The 27,495-nt window shown below is 41.8% G+C and overlaps 3 protein-coding genes across 3 annotated transcripts in view; 1 reads left to right on the top strand and 2 right to left on the bottom strand.

Moving 5' to 3' along the window:
• The window catches only part of pdia4 (protein disulfide isomerase family A, member 4), a 290,521-nt gene that overhangs the window by 64,466 nt on the left and 198,560 nt on the right, over window positions 1–27,495 (bottom strand). The window lies entirely within an intron of this gene.
• arxa (aristaless related homeobox a) lies at window positions 289–6,907 on the bottom strand. Its single transcript, XM_072450687.1, has 5 exons — window positions 6,484–6,907; window positions 5,744–6,308; window positions 4,391–4,436; window positions 2,530–2,858; window positions 289–1,644 (listed from the first exon to the last, which is right to left on the bottom strand). Exons 1-5 carry the CDS (start codon window positions 6,668–6,670, stop codon window positions 1,380–1,382), a joined length of 1,392 nt encoding a protein of 463 aa, XP_072306788.1. The 5' UTR covers window positions 6,671–6,907; the 3' UTR covers window positions 289–1,379.
• hgd (homogentisate 1,2-dioxygenase) lies at window positions 18,899–26,993 on the top strand. The gene is made up of 14 exons (XM_072450686.1): window positions 18,899–19,020; window positions 19,994–20,065; window positions 20,237–20,325; window positions 20,419–20,524; window positions 20,847–20,906; window positions 20,991–21,082; window positions 21,173–21,207; window positions 21,287–21,366; window positions 21,668–21,767; window positions 22,844–22,968; window positions 25,511–25,615; window positions 25,695–25,821; window positions 26,438–26,619; window positions 26,698–26,993. Exons 1-14 carry the CDS (start codon window positions 19,006–19,008, stop codon window positions 26,839–26,841), a joined length of 1,332 nt encoding a protein of 443 aa, XP_072306787.1. The 5' UTR covers window positions 18,899–19,005; the 3' UTR covers window positions 26,842–26,993.

The raw sequence follows: 27,495 nt of genomic DNA, 5'->3' as shown, positions 1-27,495 counted from the left end.
GGATTACATTTGTCATTTGGGACCTAATACATGTTTTCTCATTGAGGTGGAATAATAGCCACCGCGCTGCTTTATCCCTCACAGCTGCGCACAAGCATTTTCAACAACCTGTTCCTTAAGCTTCAACACTTTTGCCCCAACACAGTATAGGAATCATATTTTTGCTCATTGATTTAGGACAAAAAGACAATTTCTTTATAACACCTTTTATTAATAGTTCTATTATAGCCTATTTCACATTTTTCTCCTGGTTCAGGCCTAAAGCAATTTGAAATGATAAAATTTAAGTCATTGAAGCAGTGTCCATTTATTCAAATTATTAAACCAGGTATTTTACAATCACTTAAGAAAAATCTGTCAGTCCTTCGGGGTAAGTATAGACATAAATAATGATCTAGAAACCTAAGAATAATTCATTAACACAAGTGTAATTCTAGACAAGGGCGTCATTCATTAAACACTACAATGAGTGCAAATAATGGTCTAGTTAAATATACATGACCTTGTTTTGAAAATCATCATTTTTTTCTTCTATCTTTACACAATATATACATGTTCTCACACAGTCATGTCATCAGAGACAAATCTCTACTTGCACACATGTCCTATAACCAGTCCCAACCAAAACACTGCAATTCAAAGAAATGTACAGGAGGAAAGACATAGGGGGTTTGAAAGGATGCAGCATTTGTTGAGTTTGGCTGTTTGGACAAGTGCAAGTGGAGAGGCTTGTAGAGAAGGCTACGGAAGGTCTATGGACAGTTTTTTTTTCCTTTGGTTCATGTGGGACCTCCTCCAACATGCCTTTATTAGAAGCAGACTGGCTCAGCCCACAGCAATGCACAGATTAAGTTGTTTTAAAGTCCTGGTGTCCCGTTTTGAAGATTACTTTTAAAGATCTGGTTTTGGTAGCTGTACGCTTTCAAACAAATACCTATAATTGTTACAAAAAATAAAAAGCATGACAATTTCAAATTATTATAATAAATGTGCCAAAAAAGTTAAAAATGAAATGTCAAAAGAAAAAAAAAAACTACATTATGGCCTGGTAAATGCTGAGACTGGTTCAATCTGTGTGTATGTATGGTTCTATTCTTTTTGTTTCACTTTGAGTTATATAAATTAATTACGTAACTAGACAGCCTTATTAAGTTAGCTCATCAATGAGACAAGTGTTCTTAACAGACATCACTTAGCCAGTGCTCTCTCAGATTTGGTCGTGCTATTTTGTTGGGGGACATGAGGTAATTGGGGCAGTGGAGCATCACGGGACAGCAGCCTCCAGAGGTATGAATGTGAGGGCAGGTTTTGGGGGACGGGGGGAGTCTCGGAATTGGACTTACGCCCGGGACAGGAGGCCTATAGCTGGTGTGGAGCATTCAGCACACCTCCTTCCCTGTGGCTCCGGGAGGCAGGATATTGAGCTGGGTGAGCTGTGCCGAGTGTTCCTTTGCCTTGAGTCGAAGAGCAGCGATACTGGACGCCCGACGGTCAGCTGCAGCCGAGGAAGAGGAGGAGGATGAAGAGGAGGGGTCTGGCAGCACCGGGCCTGTGTGTGGAGGGCTGTCGACAGGCGGGGCAGGCTGACGGAGGAGAGCAGCCGCAGTGGAAGCACTGGTCAGGGGGCCCATGCTGGAGAAGAGTCTGGACACAAGCACAAAACCAAATGTTACAATTGTCTATCATATTGACTGAATTGTCTGCTTTAAAAGTCTGTTTGAAAATGAGATCTTTTTTATTTATTCTTTACTTACGACTGATAGGAAAGGGGAGACGGAAAATGAGTACAAATGCAATCACAGTCAATAACTTAATTCAGAAATGCTTAATTATCAAAGTCTTGTTTTCCCGAATTAAAGAATTTAAAGAACTCTATATTTGTGTTCATCATGGTTTTCAAATTATACTTCAAGCTACTTTATCACATTTCAAAAACCTGAGATGCACAGTAGGTGGTTTCTGTATCTTTGCATTATTGTTCTAATTTGTGAAAATCAAATCGAGGTTAATAACACAGAGTAATGTAGTACAACATAAGTATCAAACGAGGAGCTAATTGTGGCATGCAGTTTGCAGTGACATCGCTCCTCACAGCTTCCCTTTAAGATCACAGCTTTGGTTAATTTATTAGGGCATCTGACAGAGTGATTACACACCACTGTGAATTATTAACAATATCACACATTTGTCAGACATGAGCCAATTGCTGCTCATTGTAGTACAATTTATTCCAGTAGATGTTTGAGGAGCAATCCTTCTCCCTTTGTGAATACTTGACAATGGGGATACAATGTAATATATTGTTGGGTTTCAGAAGACATCATCATAGTAGTCTTAATATGTAGTATTTATTTACAATGGGAAGTGCAAAATTACTGTTTTTACTTATTTTAGTGTATAAAGGTTTTTGGCCTTGTTAGTATTTTGTCAAATGACTGAAAACTGGTTCCAAACCCCCATCTGACAGCGGAACATGTCCACATACTAGTCTGAAATATTACTGTAAAGTATAATATTTCATGTATTTACCTTCCAAATGTAGGTCCGATGAAGGCAGGATGGCGAAACATGGCAGCTGTCCCCAAAAATGTGCCCAGGCCCAATGGTGTAGCAAGAGGTCCTCCGCCGTTGTGTGGTGGGGGGGCCAGTCCAGGGAAGGCAGCGGCTGCAGCAGCAGCAGCCGTCCAGGCAGACTCCAAGGCAGGATGGGGATGAGGCGGGAAGGGTCCACCGTCCAGGTAGTGGCTCAGGGGGTGACCCGCCGCCAGAGACCCGGGGAAAGGGAGACCTGAGGGATGGGCCTGCACACCTGCCTTCTCACGCTTCCTCCACTTTGCCCTGCGGTTCTGGAACCACACCTGAAAGTAAGATAGAATACAATTAGCCTTTCATCAAAACACAACAAAATGCCTTCAGCTGAAATTGTACTCATTCTGAACAAAAGCATCTATAGCCAGTGCACGAAGCCTAAACTAATACTATTCTGGCACAAATGGCCTCAAACCATCCAAAAAGTGAGATGTACCAATACTTCCACATCATTTATTATGGAAAACTTATTTTTTTACTTTTTTTTTTTTTTTAATGATTTATACATACATTGCTATAGGCCTGAAGTTCAGATGATGCTGAAAGATTGTAGCCCTAGTTCCATAAAATTTACATGGCTGAGAAGTTTCTTTTCAGTTCATCACTAACGAGTGAGTGTTGTGCCAAAATACTTGTCTAGTTCAGGTGGTGTCCAATAGGCGTAAAGTCAACGGTAATTACACGCACAGTAAACTCTGCCGCTCACTGTTCCTCACTAAATCTACTTTCTGACTAATTAAAGCCTGTCCCGCAGTCAAGCTTCAGAGTGGGGAGAGATAATTAAGAGCGGTGTTAACAAAAGATCCCCAAAATTACCACTGAACCGGCTCCAATGGCAATTAATGCGCTTTAAATTAAATTCTTAAGAGATGTAAGTACAAGACTATTTAACTTTCCCACGCATCCAGTGTTGGCCAGTTTGCACGGGCAACGAGGAAAATGTCAACATGGGCCAAAGTGATTGAACAGCGCGGCTTGAGCGACAGGGACAGTACACACATGCGCACATTATTCCCGGAGGGCTGTTTAGCATTACACAGCCCCTGGGGAATTTATGAGTTTTTATCACCTCCTGATGGCGCCCGTTAAGTGATTTGTTCACCTACGGCCCCTAAAGAGACATCTGTTGTTTTACCGTGTTTGAACTGTCTCTCTGGTTATGAGCCCGGCCTTTCGACATGCGAGCCACGCTTTCAATGCAAGGAGAGAGGAGCGAGGATGGAGATGAGGGAGAAAGAGACAGAAGGGGAAGGGAAGGGGGGGGGGGGGGGGGGGGGGGGGTAAAAGGGAGGGCGAGGTGATGGCAAGGAGGGAGGGTGGTGGGTGGTGGGGGGGAGCAAACACGTTTAATGGTCTCTCATTCGCTCCCAAGTGCAAAGCATCGGATCAATGCAGGTCTATTGCAATCACATAATGGGAAATCAAATAGCATTAGCACTCCCCTCCCCCCCCCTTCCCCGTCTCCTGTGATGGGAATTCAAACAGCACATCATCTCAGGAATATAACTGTGTTTGCTCCTGCACTAAGTGAGCTTTTTATGAATTGCCAGCGTCGCCTTAATTGCCACTAAAACGCGCGTAATAACATTCAATAACAGGAAAGACCTCCCCATTTAACACATTTTTGCCGTAATAAATTACTGCCCAAATTGGCCCCGTAATCGGTGACGGCCAATCATTGACGCACATCACCGGTTATTACTGTGCACTGTGCGTCGGGGGCATTTTATAGATGATATGAAACATTAGGCAACAGGATGCTCGCTTTTACAAGGCGTTGTGGGTAAAGCATGCGACTTACTTGCACGCGGGCCTCGGTGAGATCCAAGCGCATCGCAAGCTCTTCTCTGAAAAGCACAAAATGGACAAAAAAGGAGAGAATAAGCCAGAGGAGACGGACAGAAACGATTCAAGGTTACAGGCCAGCGCTTGGAAGCAGGGCAGAATTGCTGTTTTGTCCCCACCTGTTGTTCACTGTCAACAATAGACGACCAAAATAAGCTTGATTTTTTTTCACCCTGGCATGAACTGCAAAAAGACGCCATAGCCATATTCTATTTTCCCTGTCACAGATGGGCAGAAATAGGCCTAGTGATTGTTAGATTTTCCTTAGCCCAGGCCTGTCACTGTAACAACATAATGGGTGAAATAATGACATCTAAACTAGCCTGCCACAAAGCAATTGACGTGCCGTTCAGCTGCAAGATGGGCTCGTATAGTGAAAATTAGACCTACAAGTCGCCTAAAAGTAAATCGATTGGAAGATTTGAATAATCTCAATATAAAAAATGCATATTCTTCTATGACAAATGCGTTTTATAATCGAGGGTGCAAGCTACAAAAATGCGAAATGAATAAATGATTTTATTTTTTGGCTGTGCTTCTTGCATTGTTCGTAAACGTGCGTAAAGTGCACACATCCGGCGTCAGTGCGAGCGCGAGCCCGTGCACCCGGGCTCGCGGTTGGGCCCAAGGATTTCCCTGGACAGTGTAATGTCCAGCAGGAAACACAATCCCGCAACATTTAATAATAATTCCATTGTTAGAATAATGGCGCTTTCGTTTAGGTCTACGGGAGCCGAGTGAGGTAACAAAACGGCCCCACTGTTCACGCTTGGGCCCATTGTGTTCAAGTATGTGAGGCACGGGCTTGGTATTTGTGTTTTATGAGCTGTGAGCCGCACAGTGTCCTTTTACACACGTGTGATCCTTGTCCATTTATCAAAATTAATGCTATTAATTGTACCATTTGTGAAAATAAACACACTAGCATATTTGGTCTTTTATAATATGTCAAGCATTTGTAATATATGTAATTAATTCAATTATATTATTTACATTTTTAAATCATAATACTGCTGTTTTAATACACAGGATTCATTTTAATCAAATTTCATACATAAATTATCGTGATAGAGCATCCATTATTTATTTAGGAAATCTGTTGCGCTTGTTTTATTGTATATTATAGGCATAAGGCATAATGCTATAATAGTTATATACAACCTACAATTTAATAATTTTAGAATATTGGTTTACAAATGCACCAGAGCACCAGCAGATAACATAAAACCTGTAGCATCAAAATACAAATAAGTACAAAAAAAAAAAAAAATAGAGCTACATTTGTGAATAAGCTTTTTGCTGTTCTCACCTTGTGAAAACGTCCGGATAGTGCGTCTTTTGGAAAGCCCTCTCCAGCTCCTCCAGCTGATAGCTCGTGAACGTAGTCCTGTATCTTCTCTGCTTCCGCTTCAGCATCCCCTCCTCCGAGTCACTGCCCGCGGACAGACACACGCTGTCCTCGCCGTCTCTCACATCTCCGTCTCCCGCGTTCAAGCTTTCCCTCTCCTCATCCTTCGGTGACAAGACCGACGCGTCCCCGCAGCTCTCCTCCTCCTTCCCCGCGTCCTCCTCAAACTTCAGAGGGCCAAGCTCCATCAGTCCCAGACTCCCATCCTCGGAGCCCTCACCGGGGCTCTGGTTGCCATCCCCACGGGTCAGAGACGCGTTCTCCCGGTAAGATTTGCTGCGACTGATGCTCACCTGTGGCGCCTGGGTGATTTTGAGGTTCTCGCTGGCTTGCTCCAGGAGTAACCTCTCCCTCTCCAGCTTCTCAGTGTGCTCGTGCAGGTACTTCCCCCCGGGACCGTACAGCCGCCGCAGCTTGGGAGGCAGGTGCATGTCGGCGGTCAGAGAGAGGTGGTCTTTCATTGGGCCTGGAAGGCGCAAAACACACGCGTAAAATTAAGACAATAACAACTTCTTCAAGTGCTTTTAAGCATACACATTTATTCGTTCATGTCTAAACAAACTATCTTTTAAAAACACATTCATAAATAATACACTAACACACACACAAAAAGTATTGCATTTGTCAGTGTTGGGACCTACCGTCAGTGGTCTTGTCCAGCTCTCCTCTCCCGGGCAAACCCAAACTTTGTGCCCCTATGAGCCGGACCTTACAGGGGCTGCGCCGGCCCAGGATACTGTCTATGCAGTAAGAGGACAGCAGCGTGGGGGACTTGCTGTTCTTCCTGTCGCTTCGGTCGTGGATGTCGTCTTCAAACTGACCACTCATGTCGACTCCGTGGTTTGTCCTGTTCCGTCTCCCACACACTCTCTCCCTCTCGCGCGCGTTCTTTGCCGTCCGGTGCGTTACTTTCTCGTGTCCTTTTTGAGTTGACGGCCGTGTCAATGCGCACCGGGGTTGGTTCACTCCTCCCTCTTCTCTGTCTCTCTCCGCTCCGTCGCCCCTGAGACCCTCGCGGCTAATGACAGAACGCGGTTCGGCTGCGCAGTGCAGAGATGTCGCTCCGTGCGCTCGCCTCTGTACGTGGAAGTCACCAGTGCGCGCCTGATTGGCTCGTGCGTGTGTGCGGCAGGAGACCGCGTAGCCGCTTTATATATTTTGGCGTTTAAAGTTAATTTGGGGGTAGGACGGCAAAACCTGACATGGAGTTTTCCCGGACTGAACTCACGGTGAACTTTAAAACACATGCCGCTCACACGCGTTTATTTCTCACTACAGGTTTATAATATTAATAAATGATAATGAATATGCTTGAGCTTGTGTTTTATGGGTGAGAAAAATACTTTGTCTTTTTCAAATATAAATAAGCTTAAGCTGCTTTTTTCATATAGAATCAGAAAAGATTTATCACTATTGCCAATGAACAGAAATTAATAAACATAGGAACATATGGGCCTATATTAATCAGTAGCCCACTTCTAATGAGTAAGGATATAAATATATAATTTTAGTTAATTAATTTTGTAAATATATAGCTTAACTAGGCTCAAACGTTGCAGGCCATTATCGAACAATTGTGTGTAAAACATTTTGGAACAAGCATCCAACAATCCAATAGTTGTACAAGGAAAAAATATGAATAAACATTTTGACATTTGTTTAATATAGAATGCGTGATGCATTTACTTCACTGTAAATCCTTATGCCAAATCTGTCACAGAGTTTGGCTTCGACCTCACGCTGCACCTGCAAAGATAAATATCAGATCACATACAACTGGAAATATGAATTCAGGGAGCAAGATGATCACTTCTATGTCTCTGTGTTAAATGCAACATAGTCTTAATAGCCATTTCAACATTATTGTGTGTTTTTGTGTATTAAAACGGTTAAATGCAGACTATTGTTGGGTGTCTTGTCTTTCCTTGTGCCGCTCTAGCTCTCTGCTCAGAGCGTTCAGTCTGAGAAGTGAGGGTGGCGCGCGGGGAGACGGGATACCACGCGGGGGACTCCGCGCTCGAGGGAGAGTGTGGGGGGGAGAGAGATGGATCGAGAATGTAATTTTAAATGAAAGTCTATTTAACCTGCTGTGAATGGCATGACCCCTATCCTCGCCTCAGAGCCCATCACTGTTAAATGGATCATTTTCAGAATTCAATCCAAAAACTTCAGCGAGCTGCAATTTACTCTTCTTCTTCTTCTTCTTCTTCTTCTTCTTCTTCTTCTTCTTCTTCTTCTTCTTCTTCTTCTTCTTCTTCTTCTTCTTCTTCTTCTTCTTCTTCTTCTTCTTCTTCTTCTTCTTCTTCTTCTTCTTCTTCTTCTTCTTCTTCTTCTTCTTCTTCTTCTTCTTCTTTGTCTGAAGAAGTATAGCAGCCCAAAATATCACCATACAATATAAAGTTATTTTTTCTTATGTTTTAAGCGATTGTTTATGTCACTTTGTGAGGAGAAATGCAATATAAAAGCAATTTATTTTGGCACAAAGAGCGAAGCCGTGTGCGTAAATGAAGGTACCATGGCCCCATTAAAAAGGATTGGACTTATTATTGACAATTGTCAGGCCTGTATAATTTATTGCCAAGTATTAATAAACAACGCCGTTTCTGTGTCAGATTTAACCCAACTTTTCTGGTGTCACAAACTTAGGAGCTTGTTTATTTGCGCCCAAATCAATGTAATGAGTGTGATAACAATATAAAATGTTATGCCTTTTCCTACGCGGTCACAAACAGACGTGAGTAATACAGACGGGTATTTAGAGTCGCTCTGTAATTTGGGGGCCACAATTTGATTCATTTATCCGCACACTGTTATTAACCCTGCAGAAAAAGAGATGTCAGCCGCCATTTCAGCCAGCAGGACATCCGCGCTTTGTTTAAATGCACTAATTACACGCATACATTAGCCAGAGGGAGGGGGATGGAGCTGAGAAATAGACTGTGCACAATTTTCAATTTTCTGTCTGTTTGACGCGCAGGTGAAAGGATGACAGCTCCAGATACGGAGCGGAGCCCCGCGGCTTATGGTACCAGCTCCACATCACTTTACTGCGTGTTATAACATCATTTAATATGTGCATGCAAGAAAACGAGTCACACACTTTACGTTAGGACGTGTACAGTTTGACCACATGCTCTCACTGGACTTCAACTTTTTATAACAACGTTTCAAGTTCAATAATTGCGATTCATTTTTCAATCAGGCCACAACAAATTCATCCTTTCAGCTGCATGTATTGTGTCAATCTCTCTTTCTCTCTCTTTTTTTAGCATGTACCACGTCTGTCAGGAACGATGGGCCATTTGGACATGAGAGTTTGCATCGCGGTGTCGTTCAAATGGCGCCATCTTCTGGACAAATTCGTTCAAAGAGCTTAAAGATTTTAATTATGAAGAGAATATACCTTATGTTGTGTCTAATTGCTGTTAAGCTGACATGTTATAGCATTAAATGGCCATAGTTTGTGAATAGTTTCAATATATTAGGGAAAGCCAAATAAATGTTGGCTGTAATGCCAGATGATGGTCTGCATTAGACACTAAATCGCACTATTGCCCATCACTGTCGGGCTTGTGGCCTTGTTAGACCAAAGACAACTCTTCCATCCTCGTACATCCTGACATATCTGACATAATTGCTCTGCTCAAGGGGCCAAGCAGGAAAAGAAGGAAGGGAGGAGGAAGGAGTGAGGGTGCACCGGGGAAGGGAGGGAGGCTTTTAAGGCGCGCGTAAGCAAAGTTAATTAGCGGTTATTAACAGCCCGCATAATGAGAGCGAGAGGGAGTCAATTTAATGACTTTGTTAGCGCGAGTTCAGAGCGACAGGCGATGATCGAAACAACAAAGGCAGCCGTGCACACTGCCATCATCCGTAATTTCCAGCGGTAATGCGGTCTGATCAGAAACAAAGGGTTCTAATTTCGTTCAACTGACTCGATAATTTGTCCTTATGTAAGGAAAATAATTAATGACTTAATGCTTCAACAGAAGTAGCTTTCTTTTGGGGATTCGGAGGCTGGAGAAGGTCGTAAGGAAATCAATTCCGAGGCCTGTAATTATTTACATCATGAATTTAAAACGCGGACGTGCGCCCTCGCTCCAGATTGCGCACATCAGTGTTCCACATGAGAGAGGGGGTGTCCGCGTGTTTCCTTAAAGCAACAGGAGCTGTAGAAAACTTCCGTTTTGTGGAGCCTATGCCTGGCCTTTATAGGGGACAAAAGAGGATGCATTAGGTACTGGCAGGTTATCCACAAGACATGTGTGATGCTCGGTTCTAATTATATCTGGAGAGAAAAACTAAAATATGCTGTACCAGCATTTCTTGGACAACACATGCAGCAATATCCAATTTGTGTGAAAATCTGTATCATATTTGGTAAGAAATGGTTTCATGTCTTAAGTTAAGTTTAGAGCAAAAGCAGACAATGGCAAGTTACATTGGCACATTGTAAGGCCTACTTTGCTCATTGCGGGATCATCAAGGCGTGTGCGTCTTACGCTTGATTTCATCATTCCACAGAAAGCTTGAGCCGAAGAAAAAAATGTGAGCGCTATTATCGATTGTGGAGCATGAGCCGCCTGCAGGCCACTCTTAGATTCGTAGCAGGTGGATAGGTCACCCACACGAGAGCGGCAATTTCACGGCCCCCATTGTCTCTACTGATTACTATTTTGATCACAGGAATCAAAAGCCCAGGACTCTCCTAAGAAGACACTGAGGCCTGATGCTCGTGAGCTGAAGAGGCGATCATCATCATCATCATCAAGACCATCATCCTTTGCTGCAACATCACCATAACCATCGTCTCCATGTCTTAGCATTGGTTGACCATACAAACCGAGGACGCGGGGTGTTTTCACAGCAACTCTGCCCTTTTATTGATTGCGTGCCGTAATTTTAATTCGATTGCGCGAGTCTCAAAATTTTTGCAAGAATCATCCTAGTAATGAGATAATCAAAGTAATATATGCAAATCAGGGATGTTGCCATCTTATCAAAACCAGAGTGCCCCCCCTTGAGTCTGAAGAAGTCCATTTATTCAGTTAGTGGCAATACCTTGCGCAAATGGCACGATGCAAATGACAGTTGATTAGACTAAATTAAGAACCTTGTTTCTCTCTGACCTTGTCTGAGTTTTATGTAAATTCTTTTTTCCTTCTTCTTCTTATTTTTTTTTCCCTATTGCCTTAATGTGATAAGAGATTACACCTTGGCCTTTAAAATGGTATTTTTTTGTTTTTCCCAACAGAAACAATAGTCAACCTAAGGTAGGCCTAACTCACTGAGTCGCTGGGTTGGCCCATTTTCTGAGATTGTCTAAGCTCTTAGTATATTGACCCCGGGCCGCTCCTACAGTGGCAGAAGCTGCACTTATGACTTCCTTGCTGTGGGGGAGTGTGCCTGAAGATGGAGTTAGTAGATCTGTGTGCTGCTGCTTGTGTCTTTACTCCATTATGTGTACTCATGTGTGTGTCATAACATATTGTCTTAGGGACGGATAAAAGTTTCTCTCTGTGGGGTGTGTGGGGCCTAGAGATGGCAAAGGACTAAATCCAATATAGATTGCAGGGCTGCGCGGCCTCCCGCTGTGAATCTTCAGACTTGCAGTCCAAGATCGAAGTGCTTTCTCCCCCATAAATTGGCTGGAGAGTCCACAAGCATCTCCCCAAGCCCTGGGACTGCCCATGATCTGATGAAGTCCAATGCAAACTGGGCTTTTGATATAGTTTGTTCAGTCAAGAAAACTATAAACACACCACCTCTTGATCCATTTTAAAGATATCTCAATTCCCACTCCCCTCATACTATTCCACCAAACTAAACTGATTTAGAGAGAGTGTCCTACAGCCCCTCTGTGGTCACTTTGCAACAGGAGGGTGAATGGTATAACTGGCCCCATGCAAGTGTCTGGACTTATCCACACTGTTGCCCCTTGGTTCAGCGACAAGGAAAACACCGGTGGTACCCCAAGCCCATTACGCTTCCTGCCAGACTCCCAGCGCCTGTCATTTTGCCTCTGCCCAGGGAGCTAATTCTATTTGAGATGAGGTGTCTAAGGTGGCTTGCTTCAACACACTACGTGCCATATACTTTGCCCCTGTAAAGCCTATATGTTTGTGTATATATTTTGTACTTCCCGATGACTAGCTGTGTTATGTTTTGTGGTTGCATATGGCAGTACAGGTCTGTCCAAAGGTCAATTGCTTTAAAGTTGATGAGTACAAAGATAATTAGATGATACAAATTATGGTGATTGGGATTCTCTGGATAGCATCAAGTCGTTTTTCTACATCTGCACAGGGAAAAGTCCAAATATTGTCTACTTTCATTCAAAACCAAAAATACTCGGAACAATGCTAAACATCCTGGAATAAACTAGTTTCTAACAACTATAGCCCGCCCACCTATCCAGGCCAACTAAAACTGAAATAAAACTAAAGGATCAATGTCATCATGTGTTTATATTTAGGGGTTTCGGCTTCTGTTTCATGTAACATTTTGAGCATTTCCAACTCAAAAGATAATTTGCAAATTTCACTATAGCAACAGTCCTGATTTCTCATTCTGAAACCCATTGATTGTACTTCTAAGATCATCTCTAAGACAATAGCTGTAGTTCTGCATCATAGACTTCTAAAGTGTCGTGGGCTTTTAAATATCTAGGTCAATTTAATGGGGATGGATAGGGACTGGGGCTCAAAATCAGAACAGTTTTCCTCGTATTGATTGATCTAAAATTTTGACTTGATTTAATCTGTGTCAGTTGACACACACACAAAAAAACGGTTGTGCAGAGACTGTGGGCTTCTCGATTCAAAACCCCCCAATTGACGATTAAACATGACTGAATCTTGATCCCTCACTCTTTTGCCCTACTTAGAACATTGGCATATGTAGTTGTAAGGTTAGAAAAATTGTACTTATTCAACCTTTCTATTTTAATCTCTCCAAAGATTAAAAGGCGGTCAAGCAAAGGCCAGGTCAAACAAGTCACATCATATTCGCACTAAAGGCTTGGGTGACCTCTTGCACCCTATTGATGGGCCCATTGTTAGATGGCTCCACTTACATCAGGCTATTTCATAGGCACCCAATAGAATGAAAAAAATAAGATAAGAAGTCTTGATATGTTCCAAAAATATACTGTCCTGTACATAAAATAAGTCACAAACAAATCCCTTTGACATCAATAATTGGTAAATCCTCTGATTAACTTGTAAGAATTGTCCTTGGAGTGCTTAAGTAATTGTGTTTGTGTGTGTCCTGCTTTATTGCATGCACCCCCTCTCTTTAAAGCACATCTTTATAACCAAGCAATTCCAAAGCAATTTTCTCTGTGGGAGGAGAGTATAATTTTCTATTCTGTGACACTGTGATGTGTAAGAAACTGGGAGCCTCCGTTAAAAGGCGTCTGCAGCGGCGTGTGTGTCGCGGTGTGGGTGTGCGACAGGCTCCTTAATGGCCAAAGCGATGGTGGTGGCGAGCGGGTGCGTGTCACTAAGGCCATCGTTAAATGACTCCCAAATAGTGCCCTGCTCGTTAGAGCTATCGTCCTGGAAATGGGGGGCGGTGAACCAAGAGAGGGGAGAGATCTGTGATGGTCTTTTATCTTCATATTAAATCATTTGCATAACATTACAGCCACAGATACAGATTCAGGGGAGACTCGGAGGAGAGGGTATTCTACGATGTCCTTGCAAATCTAATCAGCGTTAAATGGACCTGTCAAATGTGTGCGTGGAGACGGGTCGTGTCAGCGTTCGTTTAGCATTAAGCCCCAGTGGTGTCTTACTGGGCTGCAATTACAAAATACAGGAATCCAAAGCTATTTTTTGTCACACATCTAAATACAACTGCTATCTGTCAATGATACAGGGGGTGGGCCAGGTAACCCAGGCCATGAGCACCAATGTCCTTCAAGAAGTTTGCCCCAGTATCCAAAGCAAAATAAAGAAATTAGATAACTGAAAATGATCATGCACAATTTTAGCTGATGCTGTTTTGACAAGTGTAAATGCTAAAACAGGCCCAATTTTATACTCCCATGTATGTAATGGTTTGCTTGCTTTGTGTCTGGAGCGACTAGGTGACAGCTGCTGAAAGAAGAATAAAGAGATGGAAGAATCTCATTACTTAAGAGAAACAAGAGCACAGAAGTGTGTAAACCCATGCTAATTAGTTGCTGCTACTTGCTACCGCCTAATTAATTTAATCAAAAGTACCTTCTCCTTTGATGCAGGCTGTATCAACTTGGAACTACAATGCAGAGTTCACTCTATTGTTTTACCACAACAGACAACAAGAATAGATCTTTGTATAAACAACATGTAAAAATATATAGGCATGATAAGGCATATACCCATACAGTTCCACATTTTTGGGGGGGTATTTAGTACACACAATACAACATTCATTTACTTTATTTTATTGTAAACAATATCATTGATCTAAAACAGCTTAACAATAGAAACAGGTCCATTGATGTCTTGTTCAGAACTGCAGGATTAAGAGTGGTATTTCACCATGGCAAGCAATTTTTTTCTTGTTTTTATTATTGAAAATGGTGATGGTGAAAAAGGATTTAATTTTTTTTGTGGGAGGACTCGCCTCTTTTATTACATACACAGAAGCAAAATATTATTACTAAATTAAATGAATCATCAGTCATTCATAGAAGCGCTTATCAGGAAGTGTAAAGGAGCGCGTCATGGCACGGTTGAAAGAACTGATTTGGAGGCACAATAACATCCAGGTCATCTTCATAACAAACACAGGGAGGACAAAGGAGAGCAGTGGGGTGTGTGCTACCTCCGTGTCCTCTCCCTGCCCTCCCTCCGTATCGCTCCCTGCCCTCCCTCTATATCGCTCCCTGCCCTCCCTCTATATCGCTCCCTGCCCTCCCTCCGTATCGCTCCCTGCCCTCCTTCTATATCGCTCCCTGCCCTCCCTCTATATCGCTCCCTGCCCTCCCTCCGTATCGCTCCCTGCCCTCCCTCTATATCGCTCCCTGCCCTCCCTCTATATCGCTCCCTGCCCTCCCTCCGTATCGCTCCCTGCCCTCCCTCTATATCGCTCCCTGCCCTCCCTCCGTATCGCTCCCTGCCCTCCTTCTGTATCGCTCCCTGCCCTCCCTCTATATCGCTCCCTGCCCTCCCTCCGTATCGCTCCCTGCCCTCCCTCTATATCGCTCCCTGCCCTCCTTCTGTATCGCTCCCTGCCCTCCTTCTGTATCGCTCCCTGCCCTCCTTCTGTATCGCTCCCTGCCCTCCCTCCGTATCGCTCCCTGCCCTCCTTCTGTATCGCTCCCTGCCCTCCTTCTGTATCGCTCCCTGCCCTCCCTCCGTATCGCTCCCTGCCCTCCCTCCATATCGCTCCCTGCCCTCCCTCCATATCGCTCCCTGCCCTCCCTCTGTATCGCTCCCTGCCCTCTTTCTGTATCGCTCCTCATCGCACTTCCATGTTTGCACCCATTTCCGTTTTGGTTCTGGCGTGACAGTATTCTCAGTGGGTCTACTTTGTAAACTTTCAACACACCACAGTACGTGACGACATTAACAAAGGCAAACAAATATTTGGGTAATCCATTTATTTCATCGCATTAGTTTGGCTTTTGTCCATGCACGGTACATGCCCTCCGTAAGCACAGGTCTTTTTAAGCAGACAGTTCAGCGGTCACGTCATGTCAAAATGACCACTGCATGGCCTTTAAATACATTTTACAGCTTTGTGCAATGACCAGACAATGCTTGGAATACACACTTGGTCTTCAAGTATAATTCAAATGCATAACTATTAATATGTCTGTATCATCATCTCTGATCCGCAGATGTGATCTTGGACTTTTCATTCAGGATCTGTTCTCTGTGGCCAAACAGAAAGTGTAGCCTATATGTACAATATACAATCTATTATCAATCTAAGTCCACACTTTAAATGAGTAGAACATACACACAATAATGTCTAGTTACGTATTACTTATTTATGTAAATAATAGTTTTTAATACCTTTTGTTGTTCTGTTTATGTTTTCTTATTGTAGTGCTGTTTGATATAAGACAGAAAAACAAAGCACGTAACACAGCCAGAGATAGGGACATTTACTGCTAAAATGGGGTATAAGACAGTGTATGCAATTTTATAATAGCCAACTTAAGTTTTCTGTCAGCCCACCCAAGTTCAGTGGGCTAGAACCGGCCCTGCTCTACTATCATCATGTTCGAAAAAGTCATTGTTATCATTATTTGTTAACTTTCAGAGAAAGCACATGATCACGGCACAAAAGTTTCAAAAGCTTGTCTCAAAACTATACACAAGAATCTTATTTACCTCCCATGATACCTGAATCATCTATGATCAGTTTTTGGATGAGGACCTGTGTAAGTGTGATGTATAGGGAGCCAATGACATTGCCATACATTGATTTTGTATAAGATCTGTGTTCTGAAATGCTATAAAAGTGGTCTTAAAGATGCCATCAGTGTGCAGAGGCGAGAGAGAAACAGTTTATGCATGTAGACCATGCAAGGTGAGTGTATCATTTACCATCAAGTCATTGGGTTCAGCAGGCATCTAATAACAAAGCATTTATGGCCCACTTACTCATGCATAGATACAACAGTGACAGGATACAACAACATCCCAGCGCCCCGCATCTCCCCAAACACACATCCCGATTGAACCCAAATACTAGAATTCTATCATCAGACTCAGCCACGAAATTAAAATCGCTCATTTTCTGTCTCCATACAAGGAGCAGATCAATTTCCGGAGAGTACGACGTGATATTTTCCTGCCATTGGGCTTTCTCGTCTCTGGCACAGCACCCTGACTGTCTACCAGCAGGAGGCCTGGGCCTGACTGCACGCCTCAGCGGAGAACAGTTACTTCTGCCGTTGCGAGTTTATTTGCGCCTCGCTATGAGAATTGCCATCATTTACCCTTCCCCTGTGCCTCCCCAAAAGAAAAGAAATAGACAAGAAGGGAAGCGAGGCAAAAGTGAGGAGGCGAAATTGATTCTTTTTGATACATGCTGCATGGGGGACATTAGGTACCCCTCGTTTGACCGTCTATTTGGGAAAATGAACTGAATAAATTTGGAGTAATGTATATAGGCCTTTTGGAAGGCCTTGCTGTTGTTCAAGTCAGGAATCAGATGCTCACCCAGCATGCACTGCACCATCTGCATCTGGGTTTTATTAGAGTTCAATTAATCATAAACTCAGTGTGAGTTCAGCATGACAGTATTAGTAACAGCCTAATGAAAATATAAATCATATTTAAAGTTATGATAGTGTCCAATATTCAAAATAGACTCCTCACTGTTTCCAAGAAATTCACAAGTTCAAAAGTTTATCTTGTTGGATTTACCATCTTGAGGATGTTAATGTTCTAGGTATTCTTTCCTTTTATGAACAAATGCAAGAAATCCACAATTTTAATAAAAATAAAGCCTTGGAGCATCCTTCATTCATATTCAGTCTGTACTTGGCAGTGGTAAGTTACTTTTGTAGCCACAGCTGCCCTGAGGCTGACAGAAGCCAGGCTGCTGATCTGTGTCACTCTCCACCATCAGCACCATCACATTCCTACAGGCAAAGTGGTCTAAGTGGGTTTGGGGGACATGTCTAACTGTTGCAGCTGCCCCACTATGGCACCAGGTACTCCCAGGTCTCCCATCCCAGTGCTAACCAGGCCCAACCCTGCTGAGCTTCTGAGATCAGGTATTCGGAGTGTCCGTTGTCTCTGCTGTGTCTGGGCAGAAAACCAGCATTGCAACATTTACCGACATTGACTTTCCTGAGAAACCCTGGCATTGTGTCTGTTCTCTGATCTTTTCACACGAGAGCTGCAGGGGGAGCTCTATCGTGAGTTACTTAGTTCTGCTTTAAGATTATGATCTGGTATTTTAGCTTGACGTAAGAGTCTGTTCATTTCTTGAACCTACTAAAGTTATAGACATTATTAATTAACAATAGGAGATTAGAAATGTTAATTTTGCCTCTTTGCTGACCCCTTGTGGTCAAGTAAATACGTTGGTCCAAGCTGCCAATGACCCAAAAATAAAATGCATTCACTCTTGTCCTGGTTAGGGCCTAGTTTGAGTCATGTAGATATAGTTTGGTCTCGTACTAGTCTTGGTTTAGTCTTCTTTTAGTTCCAAGCTTTCCGTCCCGGTTTAGTTTCAGTTTGGATGTGGTAATTATTGTGAACGCTAAGACAGAATAGCTTAAATGTAGCCTATGACTGTCAATGTTGAACCATTTTGTCTTTGTTAATTAGTCTTACAAACACACTTTATTGTATATTCCCTTGGCCTCATGTAATGTTCCCCCACTTTCTATAAGAGTGCAGATAAACAGAGTCATCAAATGTGAATGAATGCAAATTGAATCGTTGTGCATAATTGTGCGTGTCTACTGTTATCTCTGGAGTAACTGGCAGTCGTTCATGTCTCTGCAATGCAATGTCTATTTCCTCAATTCATCCTCCTCAGAATAAATTGAAACTTTTCATTTCCTGTATTTAATCATTTCTATATTAGATACAAGCCTATCCCTCTATTTATTTAAGGTCAGATTTTGCACAGATGTGTGTTTTTCAGGACGTGGGGAAATGCTGAGGACATATTTGCAAATAGAGAGTCCATCTGAGGTCACCACAAAGACACCAAATGTTATGTAAACCTTTGTAATAGGCTAATTCTACATGTTAACTTGATAAATAAAGTTGTTTTCTTATTTTATTGGTAGGCTACTTTGTTAATCACAATATGATCCCATTCAATTGTCAATCAAATAGCTTCTTGCACGTGTCTTTTGACTTTTTGAAAGCTCTGAAAAGTAGAGTTTGCATGATATGGGACCTTTAATATATTCTTGGCTGCAGTTTAGTTCTGGCACGGACGTGGTTTGCGGTTATTTCGGCCGCAGGCTTGTCCCGTAGCCTGTGCTCTTACCAGTAGATCCGTTTTGGCGTCACGGACCCAGTTCAGGTTTAATTGAACCCAGATTGAGAACGCGTTTAAATCCTGCCCCTTTCTCCTCTGTGTGCACACACCAGCATCCGAGCAACGACAACACACGTCCAAGAAGACAGGGATTACCCGACCGAGCTGCATTTTGAAGTTGCCTTTTGGAGTGAAGAGGATCTTTCATCAAAACAATGGCTGGACTCAAGGTAAGACAAACCGTTATTATAGATGCACGTTTCAATCCCAGGCGTCTTATTATTAACTCCAAAACGTTAAAATACTGCATAAATGTTGATTTTTAGACACACTTGTACATACAGCAAATCACCTTGGTGCATCATGCGCGGACTACAAAGTGTGATAGAGACGTTTTCATGAAGTTTTTCACTGTTTTGTGCCGCGTGTAAAAGTATCTTGAAGTACAGCTGAGCGCGGACTGAAGGGCGGCGCTGCGTCCGACCAATCAGAGAGCAGTATTCAGCAGCTGCCCAGATGTGACATGAGACTGCACTGGACTCACCTCACTTGTTGCAAATGTTTAAAAGACAAATAAAGTAGGCCTAATGACGACACTTTGTTTGATGCATCCACCTCTGTTGCATAAATAAGTCCTTGATGTCTTTCTATGGTCTTAGCTGACTGACTTAGTGATGCCAAGTAGATATGAACAACAAGTTAAACCTGACTTTTAAGCTTTGACAGTGGTTCTTTACTTGCAGACAGTATAATCTATATGTTACAGCTCAGCTCTTCAAACATGTCGATGTACACAAACCTGACCGACATGTGGAAAACGTCCCTCTGCTGACTGCTGCAGACTCACAATGACTCAGCGAGATTTTGTCCTCCTAAAACATGTGCATGTTATATCTAATACAAAAATATGACAAAAAGCATGGTATGATTGTTTTATTGATCAAAATGAAGAAAAATAATCACCATATTATCACTGTCTAATGGATGACAGGGGGTGGCACAGCTTTAGCTCAGTTTGTTTTATCATGTATCTAATACGAATCAATAGAACAACAATTAGGAAAAAGACCAGCGGTAATGATAAGCCTCAAATTTAATTATAACCAGCATGAGCACATTTATCATGCATCACAATGAAGCTCCATGGAGCTCTTTATTTTTCATTGTGGTCCCGTGTGTCTAATGTGTGTCTGCCTCTCTCAGTACATGAGCGGCTTTGGGAACGATTTCTCCTCTGAAGACCCTCGCTGTCCCGGGGCTTTGCCAGAAGGACAGGTAACTCCAAACCATTTAGCAGCTGATCAGATTTATGCTTAGACTGACATGTCCCATTTCAAAAAGCCACATATTTCTACATCAATATTAAACATGACTAAGGAGTATGTGTTTTAAATATCATCATAAAGCAGAGATAAGATGTCTTATAAGTGATTTGTGTCTGTCCAGAACAATCCTCAGTTGTGCCCTTATGGCCTCTACGCCGAGCAGATTTCTGGCTCCGCCTTCACCTGTCCAAGGCCAGCCAATAAGAGAAGGTAAGCATCCTTTAAATCATACAGTAGCATGCATAGGAGGTTTCTTATCACATTGCCCTTGTATTGTAATGTTTTTTGTCTTTGTGCGTGAAGCTGGCTGTATCGGATCCTTCCATCTGTCAAACACAAGCCCTACTCTCCCGTTCACTGTGGCAACATCACGGAGAGCTGGAACGAGGCGGACCCTGATCCTAACCAGGTATACACCATTTACACATCACATACCAGACAAATGGATAATTAGTTAATGGTTTGTACTACACAAATATAGATGAAAGAAGGAGGCTTAACGTGTTGGAAGCAAACAGAGTATTGCTGATACTATGATATGATGACCAGACAAGAGGTTCACAATATCCCCAAAATTGTAGAAGGTGATGCTTGTTCTGGTAGAAAAACGTTAGCTGCACAAACCTCATAATACATTGATGGGTAACCATAATAATACCTGATTACTCTATGATAATGACACTGTTATTGATGTAATGTCACGCACTAAACTAATACATCATTATTCACAGCTAAGGTGGCTTCCATTCCTCATCCCTAAATCCTTGGACAAGAAAGTGGACTTTGTCTCTGTAAGTTTGATCTGGGTTAAAGTCGCCATCTCATTTAGATACATTTTTCTAATCTATATCCAAATGTATTATGCTGTGTCGCAGGGTCTCAATACAATTTGCGGTGCTGGCGATGCCAAATCTCGCAACGGTATTGGCATCCACATGTACACCTGCAACACCTCCATGGTAGACAGGTAAAATGACACATCCAATCATATATTTGGTGTCAAGTTGCTGTCCAAAGTTAGAGCTTGATTGTTTTTATTTTTGTCTATTTTTGTTAGTTGCTTCAACAACTCTGATGGAGACTTTTTGATTGGTGAGCTCTTTTGATGTTTTCACAGAAACAATGGAAACATACTTGATTTTCCACATTTCTAAACCTCTTTTTGTCGTAGTCCCTCAGCAGGGCGACGTCTTGATCACCACGGAGTTTGGGAAGATGATGGTCGAGCCGAAGGAGATCTGCGTCATCCAGGTGTGTGCGCGTTGCGATCGGGCCCGACTCGAACAGAAATACACGGCACGACTCTGCTTACAATATTTAGAAAGACATCGCCGCCTTTCTCTTTGTGACCTCTAAAATAAAGAGCCATACAAAGAGGCTGTGAATACAGAAAGCCTGACCATTACAGTTTGTGATTGCAGAGAATGTGCCTGTTCTCAAACACAATATTATATGAACTCAAGGGTCACCTCAGCATCAGTGCAGCCCCTATTTTATCCATAACAATAGCGTAATTTGTGTCTCTCTACCATTCTGCTTGTTCACTTTGCAGCAAGGGATGCGCTTTGCTGTGGAGGTCTTTGGAGAATCCCGCGGTTATATTCTGGAAGTGTACGGGGCGCATTTTGAACTCCCCGACCTGGGACCCATCGGTGAGTATTGGAGGTGTTTGTATTATAAAGGGTTTGAAAATGTGCCTGCCGCTCCATATGCCTTTCCCGTACAATAACTGCCGATCCCTGAATCAATTCACACTTGTCTCAAATCTAGTTCTTTGTGGATGCACCGTAGCACGTATAGCATCATCTTTACCATTTACAGTGGACAGAGAGCTGGTTGTTGGATAGTTGGAGTTGCATGAGCCGCTTGAATCTTGCTCTCTGCACTTCATACTGTTATTACATCCTTGAGCTAAACAACCTTACCTTTATCAGGAGTAAATTATACCCAAATAAGAGTACCTTAAGATGACATTCATCAAGTAGAAGTTAAAATATTGAATTATTCAAGAAAATGTAAAAATAATAATAATACTGATTGTGTTTAGGTGTGTCTGGAATAATATCTGATGTAATGAACGTAATACGATTAAAATATAAATAAAATAATGCACATTTTATGGTGTAACCAAAGAATAGGCTTTAAAGATAAGAAATGCATGCTTGTTTAAATCATTTAAAGGCAGAGTATGCACAAGTTGTTTATTACCTTTTTTTTTTTTTACTGTCTCTGTCACTTACTGTGAGCGGGCTTGCACCTCCACAGAACTGACTCGTACTTGGCTTGGAGGAACCTCCTTCTGCTTGTTTCCATGGAAATGTTGTTCCTTTAGCTAAAATAATCCACAGTACGGCATAAAACGTATCTATCTGCACGGAAAATGTTCCGAAGTACGGTTTTAATGTTCTTTTTCCATGGAGTTATGCAGGTGACTTTCCATCTCCAGACAGTTAAATAGAGTGCGAAACATAACCAAGTAATAGTGCTCTTACTTCAAAAACTTCAATCAAAAATATAATAAGTAAAAGTATGGTATGATAAATCCAGTAAGTGTAAATGACTACTACCTCCCTCTGCTTGTACGGATGTTTTGTGATTAGTTGTGTGGAAAGTGGATTGATTGCAGCTGTACTTAGTCATGACTTAAGACATATCTCTCTGTAATTGTGAGGCAATTAGAGGCGCTTATATAAAAACACTGACAATCTATCATTTTTTTTCCTCACAGGAGCAAATGGCCTGGCAAATCCCCGGGACTTCCTGTGTCCGGTCGCGTGGTACGAAGACCGCACCGTGTCTTCAGGTTACACAATCATCAACAAGTACCAAGGACAGCTCTTCGCCTGCCAACAGGTTCTAATGACGCTTCTGTACTAACGCTCGTCTCAATTATCCGCACACAGACAGCCGCTGACACACACGGCGCGCTTGGCCTATTACCCCGTTGTTAAGTTTGTTTTTGCTCCAGTAAACACCACAATGACAATAACTAACAGGAAACCGTCCAAGTGGCGTGCGTGATCCATTAGCTGTTCCCCTCGATTGGATTGCCCTCCCTGATGATTTAATATCGAAGCGTGTCGGTGTGTTTCCGCTCCGGCTCCCTTATGAGCTTTAATCACTCGTAATTAGTTAAGACCTTCTGGAGTTCCATGTCGTGTACCTGTGAAGAAAGAAGGAAAAAAAACTTCCTGGAGTACAGCACTAATTTGAGCATGATCCGCCCCCTTTTCTCAGTGTCCTGTTGGGTGCGTAATTGGATCGGGACATACTGTGTGACAGGCGGTTTTTCTTTTCTTTTTTTTAACTAAGACAAGCTGCCAAAGTACCACTGCAAAGCGCGTCAATCCACTGTGTTATTATTAATCTTGCAGAGTACAAAAGGCCAAGATACTTTTTCCAAGCAAAACAAACACTTACCTCTCTCTACCTGCTCGCAGTTGGGTCAGGGATCAAGAACAGGAAACCGGTGGTGGCACCTGGCACTGTTCTCCAGCCTGTCCTCTCCTTTCAGAGCGTAAACGGTCAGGCAAGTGGGGTAACATACAGGAAAATAAGACGTGGGACTCATTTTAGGGAAGATGTTGCCGCTCCCGCTGTTCTGTTCTCCCGCAGAGTTCTGAAATTGCTCAAATTAACTTATTATTTGCTTGACTGGACCAATATGTTTGTGTTTTGTGTGCAAGCGGCCGTGTTCTTTCATTTTGCCTTTTCAATTTTTAATCAAATTGTGTAGTTTCTTTAGTGGGAGAAGATAATACATTCACGTTTGTGTTCTTTTGAGTTATTTTGTGCAGGACAAAGCTTTACAAGTCAATTCATACATTAATTTCTGACTCAAAATATTGCAATGGTACACCTTGTTATAGTAAAATAAGCCAGTACTGCACAGTAATATTGACCTAAGTATGTTTGTCAGTATGCAAAACCTCTACCGTACATCTCTTTATTCATTTTATATTCATGTTCATGTTTTAATTCCAGCAAATATGGGCCTTGGGCACCTTAACAACATAGTTTTGTAACATAAACATAGAACATATTTAAGGTGAGACACTAGAAGCAATCACATTTAATTTAATTTTTGTGTTAGTTTGCTGGAAACAACAACAGTGTCCATTGTTTTATTATTTCATTGAATCCACTTCTCAAAATGCATTTTCCTCCCGTTCTGGCATAAAGATCCCCTTAAAGTAGCACCACAGACACCAAACTTTCCAATCCAGTATGATTTTCGACAGATCATGCAGAAGTATTTGTTGATATTCAATTCCAAGCCTGGTTAAACGATTTACCGTAATTACCCCAAAAATTGCGCAATAAATTTTTTTATATGCCAATACTAAGATATCCAAAATCTATCTGTAATCCCTCTGTTTTGTATATAATAAGTCCATCCATCTATTGTTATGATTTATATGTCCAGACTCTGTTCTCTTTCGGCAATTGTTACACATAAAATGCCTTATTTTCAAATGAAAACCTTACGAGATGAAAAGTTTGTAATACATTTTCTTCTCCCAATTATGTAAGTAAACTACAGAAGAAGTTTCAAATTGATATATCTATATCTAATATTTTCTTCCAATTCATCTGCAGTGCCTCACCTTAACAATCTCTATCTCTAAATAACTGTGTGTGAGTATGTTAATGTAGGCTTTAGTTGAGTGAAAGTTGGGCTGTATTCTTCTACAGTGTGTGTGTGTGTGTGTGTGTGTGTGTATCTGTATGTCTGTGTGTATCTGTGTGTGTGTCTGTGTGTGTGTATCTGTGTGTCTGTGTGTGTGTATCTGTGTGTCTGTGTGTGTGTATCTGTGTGTCTGTGTGTGTGTATCTGTGTGTCTGTGTGTGTGTGTGTGTGTGTGTGTGTGTGTCGAGCGTGTGAAGAACACGGGGGTCACTGAAAAGGCAGCTTGAGTTGTAATGAACTATATTGATTTCAGAGCTGCCGTTGAATGTCTTTTTCACAGCGACATTATCAGAACAGAGACGCTATATAAAATTGCCGCAGTTTTAACAATCAAAGATAAAGAAATATCTCTGCACCTACTGTTACCGCGCCCCGCTCCCTCCCCAATAACTGTGCTGCTGCGCGCGTCAAAATGCTCAAAGTTTGGGAAAGTTTGATTGGGAAGCCAATTACATCATAATACCTGGAGCCGTGAATCACAAAGAATGGGGGAATGAAAAGAAGAATGAAAAAGCGCACCCTCTTTCACAATCAACCCTTCTCATTACCGCCATTTTTTTTTCTCTCTTTATGTCAAGAAGTACTTTTTCTGAGAATTTAAGATTACAAAGAAATTCATTGTTCCGTTTCTTCAGTAAAAACTTCAATTTAATTTGTGTTTGTTGCCTGGTTAGACGTTTCATACAGTTTGTTTTGTTCTGTTAGGATTTCTCGCCTTTCAACGTGGTCGCCTGGCATGGGAACTACACGCCTTACAAATACGACCTGGAGAAGTTCATGGTCATCAACAGCGTGGCCTTTGATCATGCGGTGAGACACGTTGTAGATTTTTGAAGTTTGACGTTCACATACTCAAATAATAAAACCTTGCTGTGTTGTCCGTCTATAGGACCCGTCTATCTTCACCGTGCTGACGGCCAAATCCATCCGTCCTGGAGTGGCCATTGCCGATTTTGTCATCTTCCCGCCGCGTTGGGGTGTGGCCGAACATACTTTCCGTCCTCCGTACTACCACCGTAAGAGAATACACACATTTCTACACATTTATTATGAGTTTAGTTTAGTTTATCTATTTATTTGAATGGGACAATGAAAAACTAATGTTGTAAATACACTGGATTTAACTAATTTCCACCCATAGTCCCATGATTATACACCCATTATACACCCATGTGCTTCTTCCAAATTGATAAATGGATAAATCAACCTTTTTATATTTCATTTCAAGGTGGACAATTCAGATAAACGCGAATGTTGTGTTGAAGATACGCAAACATTTTAAAATGTGGTATTTTCTTTGGAATAAAATAGGTAATTGAAAATAAAAATACGTCTGTTGTAAACTTTCAAATAAGAATATAAGGTGATATTTCTGCACTTTTATTATTCATTTTACAGCTATTTCACATTTGTCTGATAATTAATCCTCGACTAACACGTTTAAAGACATGTTTTAACACATTACTGCTAACATAAAATCGAGTGAATACTCCAAAAATATCAACATAATATTTTTAGTCAATATCGTCTTCTCGCAATGTTATGTACAGGCGTGATAAAGCTGCATAAAGCTTTTATTACGTGTAGTGCCAAGGTGTGTTGTCCAACAGCGTTCCCTTGTGGCATTTGTAGGCAACTGCATGAGCGAATTCATGGGCTTGATCAAGGGACATTATGAAGCCAAAGAGGAGGGATTCTTGCCAGGAGGGGGCAGTCTCCACAGCATGATGACCCCCCATGGTCCTGATGCATACTGCTTTGAGAAGAACAGCACCACTGAACTCGAACCTGAGCGAGTCGCTGAAGGAACCATGGTATGAAACGTTTTTAAACAGAAACTTGAGACGGTGGTTTGTGAATACTGTGGTCACTGTGTTTTCTCTTTCTTTCAGGCTTTCATGTTTGAGTCCTCTTTCAGCATGGCAGTGACTAAATGGGGGCTGGAGACTTGTCAGCGCCTGGATAAAACCTACTACCAGTGCTGGGAACCTATACGCAGCCACTTCAACCCGTCCTGGAGACCCTACAGGAAGTAGAGGAACCACACTAAACACATGAGCTGAGCAAACAGTAAAAGGCCTATATTTAGACTTTACTCTGGACACTATAGCCTCAGTATTTCTTGTAGTATTACTTAGAATAAAACCTGCTGGCCAGATAAATCATGAGATGCTAAAACATTAGAGTTGGGGAAAGTGAATGTTTGGTGAAGCTACGAAGGATTAGGATGTGCGGACGCAGAGGAGCCAGAGGAAGTTTGAGCTTTAGGGGAGAAAATGGAGCAAATGTGAAAGATAAAGAATAAAACATTCAATAAATATATTTCTGATTAGGAATATAAAAAAGCTTTATAAAGGCCTTTTTTAACAGAGCATACTGTGTTTGGTTCCATTTTAAGACTAACAAGTATTAATTAAAAATGTGGTTTTAATAATCATAAAATGTATGCCCAAACTGTCCTGTATGTTAGCAACATGTTGTTTTTAACCATGTCAATCATTGGATTGAAAAAGTGATGCTTGTGACCACATTTAGCAAATGTTAAATTTTGTAGCTAACAAATTAAACAGAACGATTTCAATAACAAAATGTTGTGGTTTTTTGTGATTAATTAAAACACATCGACATTCAGAATCTATATATTCACGTTCAAGACAGATTTACATGAGTTTTTAATTATTAGTTTAAAT

The sequence above is a fragment of the Eucyclogobius newberryi genome, unplaced genomic scaffold, assembly GCF_026437365.1.
Source record: "Eucyclogobius newberryi isolate DKJ021-1_F unplaced genomic scaffold, fEucNew1.0.hap1 SCAF_18, whole genome shotgun sequence".
Lineage (NCBI taxonomy): Eukaryota > Metazoa > Chordata > Actinopteri > Gobiiformes > Gobiidae > Eucyclogobius > Eucyclogobius newberryi.
The sequence above is the reverse complement of the archived record's forward strand: the minus strand, read 5'-3'. Positions and strand labels throughout refer to the sequence as shown.

Excerpts from the sequence above, each read along its gene's own strand:
- arxa (XM_072450687.1), bottom strand. The coding sequence starts at position 6,670 with ATGAGTGGTCAGTTTGAAGACGACATCCACGACCGAAGCGACAGGAAG. Across the intron at positions 6,309-6,483 it reads GCTGGACAAGACCACTGACG|GCCCAATGAAAGACCACCTC; the intron begins GTAGGTCCCAAC and ends TGCGCCTTCCAG. Across the intron at positions 4,437-5,743 it reads TATCCGGACGTTTTCACAAG|AGAAGAGCTTGCGATGCGCT; the intron begins GTGAGAACAGCA and ends TGTGCTTTTCAG.
- hgd (XM_072450686.1), top strand. Across the intron at positions 21,367-21,667 it reads AGGAGATCTGCGTCATCCAG|CAAGGGATGCGCTTTGCTGT; the intron begins GTGTGTGCGCGT and ends TTCACTTTGCAG. Across the intron at positions 25,822-26,437 it reads CCGTCCTCCGTACTACCACC|GCAACTGCATGAGCGAATTC; the intron begins GTAAGAGAATAC and ends TGGCATTTGTAG.